General features: G+C 42.5%; 1 protein-coding gene across 2 annotated transcripts in view; it reads right to left on the bottom strand.

The window, feature by feature from the left end:
• Positions 1-348: 348 nt before the first annotated feature.
• NRBP1 (nuclear receptor binding protein 1) overlaps positions 349-12307 on the bottom strand; it is a 407435-nt gene continuing 395476 nt past the window's right edge. For both annotated transcript variants that reach the window (XM_053709396.1, XM_053709398.1), the window contains one exon: positions 349-2631. In XM_053709396.1, coding sequence (XP_053565371.1) covers positions 2533-2631 — 99 coding nt within the window. In that variant the 3' untranslated portion in view covers positions 349-2532. The remainder of the gene's footprint in view (positions 2632-12307) is intronic.

Genomic DNA, 12307 nt, shown 5'->3' with positions numbered 1-12307 from the left:
GCGTTAAAAAGCAGCGTTAGGACCCCTTAACGCTGCTTTTTAAGGCTAAACGCCAAACTCGTAATCTAGCCGCTTGTGAGGTAATAACATGAGACATGTGTAGCTACCATTCATTGCTCCCCCTGAGCCTACCTAGGTATGCTTTTCATTTCAAGAGACTGAAGCAAATTTAAAAATAAAAGTAAATTGAAAAGTGTCTTCTAACTGCTGCTTTATCTGATCAGTGACAGCTTATCCCCCATTAAGTAAACAGTTTGCAGTAAAGTCTCTTTAGAGCCAACGAGAACATTCTACTAATGGGACAAGATCACACGCCTTTATTAAAAAAAAAACACAAACTACAGAATATTTTATTAAAACAAACCAACTTTATTTACAGAAAAAGGAAAATTGCAAATATTAGTTACAAATAAAATCGCAAAAAGTCACACTGGGTAGTCATGTGACTCAGACGTTTGATATTGTGCAAAGCAAACAACATTGGGTTTGAAATACCCTGACCCAAAAAGTGCCCTCTACCAATTCTGTAACTCTAAATCATATCATGGGCGCACATGCAAAATAATCCAGAGCCATCTTTTCTAAGTAACTGAATGGGAGGTAGTCAGGCAACACCATGTTGGCATCTCACACACTCATTTGTGGCAACCCTGGCATCTCACACACAGAAAGCCTAATCAACCGTTGCAATTCCCACACAGAGAGCCGCCTACTCAACTGTTGCAATCTTGGCATCTAACACAAAGAGCGTACTCAACCATAGCAATACTGGTATCTCACAAAGACAGTGTACTCATCTATGGCAGTCTTGGCATCTCACACACACAGCCTACTGATCTGAGGCAGTTGCAGTCTGTTAGAAGCTTGTAGAGATGACACATGGTAAAATCCATCTTATGTAAGAGCACACTGACCCCTGCTTATTCCATATCTACATGCATCACTTCAACCCACCACCGAGCCCAGGTCACATACACAAATCTTTAGCAAATAAGCACCACTGGGCAAGCACTCCATGACTAACAGGGAAATCAGTTGCCAGTTCCATGACACCAAAAGAAAAGTTGCATGCATTACTACATCAGTGCAGATGCCAACACATATCACACACACCTCCTCAGAGAGCTACTGTACAAATTTAAGTTCTCATCAACGAAACCAAAACATCAAACGTTCCTTATGAGCAGACTGGAGCCAGCTAATGTCCGCATACAGGATGCCACCATCTGCTCTGGCAACTAAACTCGTCTGCTATGTAAACACAGGGATAGAGTGAACTTGGTGTGGTCTGAGGAGCAACTCACACTAAAGCGCAGGGCAACTGCTGTGGCTATTCTAGATGGTAGGTGTGCATGCCTGCTCCATTAGCAAAGAGCACAAAACATGATGGCAGCAAACAGTTACTACTCAGTCATAATGGCCAGATTAATATGATAGATCAGCTTCGATGTCAGAGCAAGAGAAATCACTGGGAAGCGTGAAAGGTCTTGCACAGACACACAAGTTCTGTGATGATCCATGTAGAACATGAACCCAAAAACCAAAACTGTGTTATACTAAACCATATAAGGAAGCTTCCTGTGGCACAAGCCAAGGTACCTGTGGAAGTCTGATCACAATGCAAGCCAAGGTACCTGTGCAAGTCAGATCACACTGTATGCAGAGGCACCTGGGAGCATATCTGACCATACACCAAGAAACCTAGTAGCTTTTGGTCAAACCTTACACCCAAAAACACAGACAAAACAGAAAATATGACTGTCAACTTTCTCCAAGATCAACCAGGTAATCCCATTTAGTTACCTACTACCCTACCCCAGAGCTTAGGATTTAATGCAGTCTTTACCCTGGAGGTGCATGTTAAGTATTCAACACGCTGTCCAAACAAATAAATGAATACAAGACAAATATACTCAGCAGTCTTCCCCCCCATTTGAGAGAATGCACTCCTATTTATGCCACATCTTGCAGCATTTTCTAAAATACAGATAAGGAGATATTTAGACATACAATACTGATGCCCTTCGGGGACATCAGGCAGCGACGTCTCCCCACGTGTAAACAGCATGAACCAGAAATCCTCCCACCCATCATATGCTCTCCCCTCTCCAAAATACAAACATGAGAAAGGGGGGACAAGGAATCCCAGACCATCCACTCTCAGCCTCATTAACCACAATCGCTAAATGAATGACGGCCAAATAAAAGCATAACAGTCAGACATTGGTTACATTTGTATAATAGATCATTAGCCAGATGAGGTAAAAGCACTATATATGTAATAAGGTTTGGCCTGAGAGCTGGACTAGCGCCAGGCCCTGAGGAGCATGACATCCACTAAGGTCATACTGTGAAGAAGCTGTGGTGGTAACTTCTACATGTGCTTCCTCGTCTCTCCAGCTGTTTGAGTAACCCGGCACAAGGTTGGATATTAAGGATCTTCATGTTTCTTGTAAAAATCTGCCCGCTACCCTAACCGATGAAGCTGGGCCATGCCAATGGTACTGGGAAAGCAGCATGGGCAGATTGTTGCTACGAAGACACAGTTACAGCCGACATGTTTCCATTACGTGCAAAGTTGAATTTGCTGAAAGCATCTTCAAGTAAACAGGTAAGTTTGCTCTGATCAACCTGTTGAGACAGAGTAATGAGATAAGATATTCATAATCTATCAGGGTGTGACCTGAGGTGTTTCAAGGGTTCAGTCTATGACCTGGAAGTAGGGGGTGGGAGGTTCTCACCACAAAAGTGAACAAGCTGGTGGGAGGGTCTGACCATGAGGAAAGCTAAGAGGTGGGAGGGTCTGACCATGAGAAAAGCTAATAGGCAAGTCGGTCTGACCATGAGAAAAGCTAAGAGGTGGGAGGGTCTGACCATGAGAAAAGCTAAGAGGTGGGAGGGTCTGACCATGAGAAAAGCTAAGAGGTGGGAGGGTCTGATCATGAGAAAAGCTAAGAGGTGGGAGGGTCTGACCATGAGAAAAGCTAAGAGGTGGGAGGGTCTGACCATGAGAAAACATAATTTATGTAAGAACTTACCTGATAAATTCATTTCTTTCATATTAGCAAGAGTCCATGAGCTAGTGATGTATGGGATATACATTCCTACCAGGAGGGGCAAAGTTTCCCAAACCTCAAAATGCCTATAAATACACCCCTCACCACACCCACAATTCAGTTTAACGAATAGCCAAGAAGTGGGGTGATAAGAAAAAAGTGCGAAAGCATATAAAATAAGGAATTGGAATAATTGTGCTTTATACAAAAAAAAAAAATATTCATAACCACCCCAAAAAAGGGCGGGCCTCATGGACTCTTGCTAATATGAAAGAAATGAATTTATCAGGTAAGTTCTTACATAAATTATGTTTTCTTTCATGTAATTAGCAAGAGTCCATGAGCTAGTGACGTATGGGATAATGATTACCCAAGATGTGGATCTTTCCACGCAAGAGTCACTAGAGAGGGAGGGATAAAATAAAGACAGCCAATTCCTGCTGAAAATAATCCACACCCAAAATAAAGTTTAATGAAAAACATAAACAGAAGATTCAAACTGAAACTGCTGCCTGAAGTACTTTTCTACCAAAAACTGCTTCAGAAGAAGAAAATACATCAAAATGGTAGAATTTAGTAAAAGTATGCAAAGAGGACCAAGTTGCTGCTTTGCAAATCTGATCAATCGAAGCTTCATTCCTAAACGCCCAGGAAGTAGAAACTGACCTAGTAGAATGAGCTGTAATCCTTTGAGGCAGAGTTTTACCCGACTCGACATAGGCATGATGAATTAAAGATTTCAACCAAGATGCCAAAGAAATGGCAGAAGCTTTCTGGCCTTTTCTAGAACCGGAAAAGATAACAAATAGACTAGAAGTCTTTCGGAAAGACTTAGTAGCTTCAACATAATATTTCAAAGCTCTAACAACATCCAAAGAATGCAACGATTTCTCCTTAGAATTCTTAGGATTAGGACATAATGAAGGAACCACAATTTCTCTACTAATGTTGTTGGAATTCACAACTTTAGGTAAAAATTCAAAAGAAGTTCGCAACACCGCCTTATCCTGATGAAAAATCAGAAAAGGAGACTCACAAGAAAGAGCAGATAATTCAGAGACTCTTCTGGCAGAAGAGATCGCCAAAAGGAACAAAACTTTCCAAGAAAGTAATTTAATGTCCAATGAATGCATAGGTTCAAACGGAGGAGCTTGAAGAGCCCCCAGAACCAAATTCAAACTCCAAGGAGGAGAAATTGACTTAATGACAGGTTTTATACGAACCAAAGCTTGTACAAAACAATGAATATCAGGAAGATTAGCAATCTTTCTGTGAAAAAGAACAGAAAGAGCAGAGATTTGTCCTTTCAAAGAACTTGTGGATAAACCTTTATCTAAACCATCCTGAAGAAACTGTAAAATTCTCGGAATTCTAAAAGAATGCCAAGAAAAATGATGAGAAAGACACCAAGAAATATAAGTCTTCCAGACTCTATAATATATCTCTCTGGATACAGATTTACGAGCCTGTAACATAGTATTAATCACAGAGTCAGAGAAACCTCTTTGACCAAGAATCAAGCGTTCAATCTCCATACCTTTAAATTTAAGGATTTGAGATCCTGATGGAAAAAAGGACCTTGCGACAGAAGGTCTGGTCTTAGCGGAAGAGTCCACGGATGGCAAGAGGCCATCCGGACAAGATCCGCATACCAAAACCTGTGAGGCCATGCCGGAGCTACCAGCAGAACAAACGAGCATTCCTTCAGAATCTTGGAGATTACTCTTGGAAGAAGAACTAGAGGCGGAAAGATATAGGCAGGATGATACTTCCAAGGAAGTGATAATGCATCCACTGCTTCTGCCTGAGGATCCCGGGATCTGGACAGATACCTGGGAAGTTTCTTGTTTAGATGAGACGCCATCAGATCTATTTCTGGAAGCTCCCACATTTGAACAATCTGAAGAAATACCTCTGGGTGAAGAGACCATTCGCCCGGATGCAACGTTTGGCGCCTGAGATAATCCGCTTCCCAATTGTCTATACCTGGGATATGAACCGCAGAGATTAGACAGGAGCTGGATTCCGCCCAAACCAAAATTCGAGATACTTCTTTCATAGCCAGTGGACTGTGAGTCCCTCCTTGATGATTGATGTATGCCACAGTTGTGACATTGTCTGTCTGAAAACAAATGAACGATTCTCTCTTCAGAAGAGGCCAAGACTGAAGAGCTCTGAAAATTGCACGGAGTTCCAAAATATTGATCGATAATCTCACCTCCTGAGATTCCCAAACTCCTTGTGCCGTCAGAGATCCCCACACAGCTCCCCAACCTGTGAGACTTGCATCTGTTGAAATTACAGTCCAGGTCGGAAGCACAAAAGAAGCCCCCTGAATTAAACAATGGTGATCTGTCCACCACGTTAGAGAGTGTCGTACAATCGGTTTTAAAGATATTAATTGAGATATCTTTGTGTAATCCCTGCACCATTGATTCAGCATACAGAGCTGAAGAGGTCGCATGTGAAAACGAGCAAAGGGGATCGCGTCCGATGCAGCAGTCATAAGACCTAGAATTTCCATGCATAAGGCTACCGAAGGGAATGATTGTGACTGAAGGTTTCGACAAGCTGAAATCAATTTTAGACGTCTCTTGTCTGTCAAAGACAGAGTCATGGACACTGAATCTATCTGGAAACCCAGAAAGGTTACCCTTGTCTGAGGAATCAATGAACTTTTTGGTGAATTGATCCTCCAACCATGATCTTGAAGAAACAACACAAGTCGATTCGTATGAGATTCTGCTAAATGTAAAGACTGAGCAAGTACCAAGATATCGTCCAAATAAGGAAATACCACAATACCCTGTTCTCTGATTACAGACAGAAGGGCACCGAGAACCTTTGTAAAAGTTCTTGGAGCTGTAGCTAGGCCAAACGGCAGAGCCACAAACTGGTAATGCTTGTCCAGAAAAGAGAATCTCAGGAACTGATAATGATCTGGATGAATCGGAATATGCAGATATGCATCCTATAAATCTATTGTGGACATATAATGCCCTTGCTGAACAAAAGGCAAGATAGTCCTTACAGTTACCATTTTGAACGTTGGTATCCTTACATAACGATTCAATATTTTTAGATCCAGAACTGGTCTGAAGGAATTCTCCTTCTTTGGTACAATGAAGAGATTTGAATAAAACCCCATCCCCTGTTCCAGAACTGGAACAGGCATAATTACTCCAGCCAACTCTAGATCTGAAACACAATTCAGAAATGCTTGAGCTTTCACTGGATTTACTGGGACACGGGAAAGAAAAAATCTCTTTGCAGGAGGTCTCATCTTGAAACCAATTCTGTACCCTTCTGAAACAATGTTCTGAATCCAAAGATTGTGAACAGAATTGATCCAAATTTCTTTGAAAAAACGTAACCTGCCCCCTACCAGCTGAGCTGGAATGAGGGCCGCACCTTCATGTGGACTTAGAAGCTGGCTTTGCTTTTCTAGAAGGCTTGGATTTATTCCAGACTGGAGATGGTTTCCAAACTGAAACTGCTCCTGAGGATGAAGGATCAGGCTTTTGTTCTTTGTTGAAACGAAAGGAACGAAAACGATTATTAGCTCTGTTTTTACCCTTAGATTTTTTATCCTGTGGTAAAAAAGTTCCTTTCCCACCAGTAACAGTTGAGATAATAGAATCCAACTGAGAACCAAATAATTTGTTACCCTGGAAAGAAATGGAAAGTAGAGTTGATTTAGAAGCCATATCAGCATTCCAAGTTTTAAGCCATAAAGCTCTTCTAGCTAAAATAGCTAGAGACATAAACCTGATATCAACTCTGATAATATCAAAAATGGCATCACAGATAAAATTATTAGCATGTTGAAGAAGAATAATAATATTATGAGAATCATGATCTGTTACTTGTTGCGCTAAAGTTTCCAACCAAAAAGTTGAAGCTGCAGCAACATCAGCCAATGATATAGCAGGTCTAAGAAGATTACCTGAACACAGATAAGCTTTTCTTAGAAAGGATTCAATTTTCCTATCTAAAGGATCCTTAAACGAAGTACCATCTGACGTAGGAATAGTAGTACGTTTAGCAAGGGTAGAAATAGCCCCATCAACTCTAGGGATTTTGTCCCAAAATTCTAATCTGTCAGACGGCACAGGATATAATTGCTTAAAACGTTTAGAAGGAGTAAATGAATTACCCAATTTATCCCATTCTCTGGAAATTACTTCAGAAATAGCACTAGGAACAGGAAAAACTTCTGGAATAACCACAGGAGATTTAAAGACCTTATCTAAACGTTTAGAATTAGTATCAAGAGGACCAGAATCCTCAATTTCTAAAGCAATTAGTACTTCTTTAAGTAAAGAACGAATAAATTCCATTTTAAATAAATATGAAGATTTATCAGCATCAATCTCTGAGACAGAATCCTCTGAACCAGAAGAGTCATCAGAATCAGAATGATGATGTTCATTTAAAAATTCATCTGTATAAAGAGAAGTTTTAAAAGATTTTTTATGTTTACTAGAAAGAGGAATAACAGACATAGCCTTCTTGATGGATTCAGAAACAAAATCTCTTATGTTATCAGGAACATTCTGAACCTTAGATGTTGATGGAACTGCAACAGGCAATGGTACATTACTAAAGGAAATATTATCTGCATTAACAAGTTTGTCATGACAATTAATACAAACAACAGCTGGAGGAATAGCTACCAAAAGTTTACAGCAGATACACTTAGCTTTGGTAGTTCCAGCACTAGACAGCGATTTTCCTGAAGTATCTTCTGACTCAGATGCAACATGAGACATCTTGCAATATGTAAGAGAAAAAACAACATATAAAGCAAAATTGATCAAATTCCTTAAATGACAGTTTCAGGAATGGGAAAAAATGCCAATGAACAAGCTTCTACCAACCAGAAGCAAAGAAAAAAACAGAATTTATGTTTACCTGATAAATTACTTTCTCCAACGGTGTGTCCGGTCCACGGCGTCATCCTTACTTGTGGGATATTCTCTTCCCCAACAGGAAATGGCAAAGAGCCCAGCAAAGCTGGTCACATGATCCCTCCTAGGCTCCGCCTACCCCAGTCATTCGACCGACGTTAAGGAGGAATATTTGCATAGGAGAAACCATATGGTACCGTGGTGACTGTAGTTAAAGAAAATAAATTATCAGACCTGATTAAAAAAACCAGGGCGGGCCGTGGACCGGACACACCGTTGGAGAAAGTAATTTATCAGGTAAACATAAATTCTGTTTTCTCCTACATAGGTGTGTCCGGTCCACGGCGTCATCCTTACTTGTGGGAACCAATACCAAAGCTTTAGGACACGGATGAAGGGAGGGAGCAAATCAGGTCACCTAAATGGAAGGCACCACGGCTTGCAAAACCTTTCTCCCAAAAATAGCCTCAGAAGAAGCAAAAGTATCAAACTTGTAAAATTTGGTAAAAGTGTGCAGTGAAGACCAAGTCGCTGCCCTACATATCTGATCAACAGAAGCCTCGTTCTTGAAGGCCCATGTGGAAGCCACAGCCCTAGTGGAATGAGCTGTGATTCTTTCGGGAGGCTGCCGTCCGGCAGTCTCGTAAGCCAATCTGATGATGCTTTTAATCCAAAAAGAGAGAGAGGTAGAAGTTGCTTTTTGACCTCTCCTTTTACCGGAATAAACAACAAACAAGGAAGATGTTTGTCTAAAATCCTTTGTAGCATCTAAATAGAATTTTAGAGCGCGAACAACATCCAAATTGTGCAACAAACGTTCCTTCTTTGAAACTGGTTTCGGACACAGAGAAGGTACGATAATCTCCTGGTTAATGTTTTTGTTAGAAACAACTTTTGGAAGAAAACCAGGTTTAGTACGTAAAACCACCTTATCTGCATGGAACACCAGATAAGGAGGAGAACACTGCAGAGCAGATAATTCTGAAACTCTTCTAGCAGAAGAAATTGCAACTAAAAACAAAACTTTCCAAGATAATAACTTAATATCAACGGAATGTAAGGGTTCAAACGGAACCCCCTGAAGAACTGAAAGAACTAAGTTGAGACTCCAAGGAGGAGTCAAAGGTTTGTAAACAGGCTTAATTCTAACCAGAGCCTGAACAAAGGCTTGAACATCTGGCACAGCTGCCAGCTTTTTGTGAAGTAACACAGACAAGGCAGAAATCTGTCCCTTCAGGGAACTTACAGATAATCCTTTTTCCAATCCTTCTTGAAGGAAGGATAGAATCTTAGGAATCTTAACCTTGTCCCAAGGGAATCCTTTAGATTCACACCAACAGATATATTTTTTCCAAATTTTGTGGTAAATCTTTCTAGTTACAGGCTTTCTGGCCTGAACAAGAGTATCGATAACAGAATCTGAGAACCCTCGCTTCGATAAGATCAAGCGTTCAATCTCCAAGCAGTCAGCTGGAGTGAAACCAGATTCGGATGTTCGAACGGACCCTGAACAAGAAGGTCTCGTCTCAAAGGTAGCTTCCAAGGTGGAGCCGATGACATATTCACCAGATCTGCATACCAAGTCCTGCGTGGCCACGCAGGAGCTATCAAGATCACCGACGCCCTCTCCTGATTGATCCTGGCTACCAGCCTGGGGATGAGAGGAAACGGCGGGAACACATAAGCTAGTTTGAAGGTCCAAGGTGCTACTAGTGCATCCACTAGAGCCGCCTTGGGATCCCTGGATCTGGACCCGTAGCAAGGAACTTTGAAGTTCTGACGAGAGGCCATCAGATCCATGTCTGGAATGCCCCACAGCTGAGTGACTTGGGCAAAGATTTCCGGATGGAGTTCCCACTCCCCCGGATGCAATGTCTGACGACTCAGAAAATCCGCTTCCCAATTTTCCACTCCTGGGATGTGGATAGCAGACAGGTGGCAGGAGTGAGACTCCGCCCATAGAATGATTTTGGTCACTTCTTCCATCGCTAGGGAACTCCTTGTTCCCCCCTGATGGTTGATGTACGCAACAGTTGTCATGTTGTCTGATTGAAACCGTATGAACTTGGCCCTCGCTAGCTGAGGCCAAGCCTTGAGAGCATTGAATATCGCTCTCAGTTCCAGAATATTTATCGGTAGAAGAGATTCTTCCCGAGACCAAAGACCCTGAGCTTTCAGGGATCCCCAGACCGCGCCCCAGCCCATCAGACTGGCGTCGGTCGTGACAATGACCCACTCTGGTCTGCGGAATGTCATCCCTTGTGACAGGTTGTCCAGGGACAGCCACCAACGGAGTGAGTCTCTGGTCTTCTGATTTACTTGTATCTTCGGAGACAAGTCTGTATAGTCCCCATTCCACTGACTGAGCATGCACAGTTGTAATGGTCTTAGATGAATGCGCGCAAAAGGAACTATGTCCATTGCCGCTACCATCAAACCGATCACTTCCATGCACTGCGCTATGGAAGGAAGAGGAACGGAATGAAGTATCCGACAAGAGTCTAGAAGTTTTGTTTTTCTGGCCTCTGTCAGAAAAATCCTCATCTCTAAGGAGTCTATTATTGTTCCCAAGAAGGGAACCCTTGTTGACGGAGATAGAGAACTCTTTTCCACGTTCACTTTCCATCCGTGAGATCTGAGAAAGGCCAGGACAATGTCCGTGTGAGCCTTTGCTTGAGGAAGGGACGACGCTTGAATCAGAATGTCGTCCAAGTAAGGTACTACAGCAATGCCCCTTGGTCTTAGCACAGCTAGAAGGGACCCTAGTACCTTTGTGAAAATCCTTGGAGCAGTGGCTAATCCGAAAGGAAGCGCCACGAACTGGTAATGCTTGTCCAGGAATGCGAACCTTAGGAACCGATGATGTTCCTTGTGGATAGGAATATGTAGATACGCATCCTTTAAATCCACCGTGGTCATGAATTGACCTTCCTGGATGGAAGGAAGAATAGTTCGAATGGTTTCCATCTTGAACGATGGAACCTTGAGAAACTTGTTTAAGATCTTGAGATCTAAGATTGGTCTGAACGTTCCCTCTTTTTTGGGAACTATGAACAGATTGGAGTAGAACCCCATCCCTTGTTCTCTTAATGGAACAGGATGAATCACTCCCATTTTTAACAGGTCTTCTACACAATGTAAGAATGCCTGTCTTTTTATGTGGTCTGAAGACAACTGAGACCTGTGGAACCTCCCCCTTGGGGGAAGCCCCTTGAATTCCAGAAGATAACCTTGGGAGACTATTTCTAGCGCCCAAGGATCCAGAACATCTCTTGCCCAAGCCTGAGCGAAGAGAGAGAGTCTGCCCCCCACCAGATCCGGTCCCGGATCGGGGGCCAACATTTCATGCTGTCTTGGTAGCAGTGGCAGGTTTCTTGGCCTGCTTTCCCTTGTTCCAGCCTTGCATTGGTCTCCAAGCAGGCTTGGCTTGAGAAGTATTACCCTCTTGCTTAGAGGACGTAGCACTTTGGGCTGGTCCGTTTCTACGAAAGGGACGAAAATTAGGTTTATTTTTTGCCTTGAAAGGCCGATCCTGAGGAAGGGCGTGGCCCTTACTCCCAGTGATATCAGAGATAATCTCTTTCAAGTCAGGGCCAAACAGCGTTTTCCCCTTGAAAGGAATGTTAAGTAGCTTGTTCTTGGAAGACGCATCAGCTGACCAAGATTTCAACCAAAGCGCTCTGCGCGCCACAATAGCAAACCCAGAATTCTTAGCCGCTAACCTAGCCAATTGCAAAGTGGCGTCTAGGGTGAAAGAATTAGCCAATTTGAGAGCATTGATTCTGTCCATAATCTCCTCATAAGGAGGAGAATCACTATCGACCGCCTTTATCAGCTCATCGAACCAGAAACATGCGGCTGTAGCGACAGGGACAATGCATGAAATTGGTTGTAGAAGGTAACCCTGCTGAACAAACATCTTTTTAAGTAAACCTTCTAATTTTTTATCCATAGGATCTTTGAAAGCACAACTATCCTCTATGGGTATAGTGGTGCGTTTGTTTAAAGTGGAAACCGCTCCCTCGACCTTGGGGACTGTCTGCCATAAGTCCTTTCTGGGGTCGACCATAGGAAACAATTTTTTAAATATGGGGGGAGGGACGAAAGGAATACCGGGCCTTTCCCATTCTTTATTAACAATGTCCGCCACCCGCTTGGGTATAGGAAAAGCTTCTGGGAGCCCCGGGACCTCTAGGAACTTGTCCATTTTACATAGTTTTTCTGGGATGACCAACTTGTCACAATCATCCAGAGTGGATAATACCTCCTTAAGCAGAATGCGGAGATGTTCCAACTTAAATTTAAACGTAATCACATCAGGTTCAGCTTGTTGAGAAATGT

The sequence above is a fragment of the Bombina bombina genome, chromosome 4 (genome assembly GCF_027579735.1).
Source record: "Bombina bombina isolate aBomBom1 chromosome 4, aBomBom1.pri, whole genome shotgun sequence".
NCBI classification, from domain to species: Eukaryota; Metazoa; Chordata; class Amphibia; order Anura; family Bombinatoridae; genus Bombina; species Bombina bombina.
This window is presented reverse-complemented; position numbering and strand designations above follow the sequence as displayed.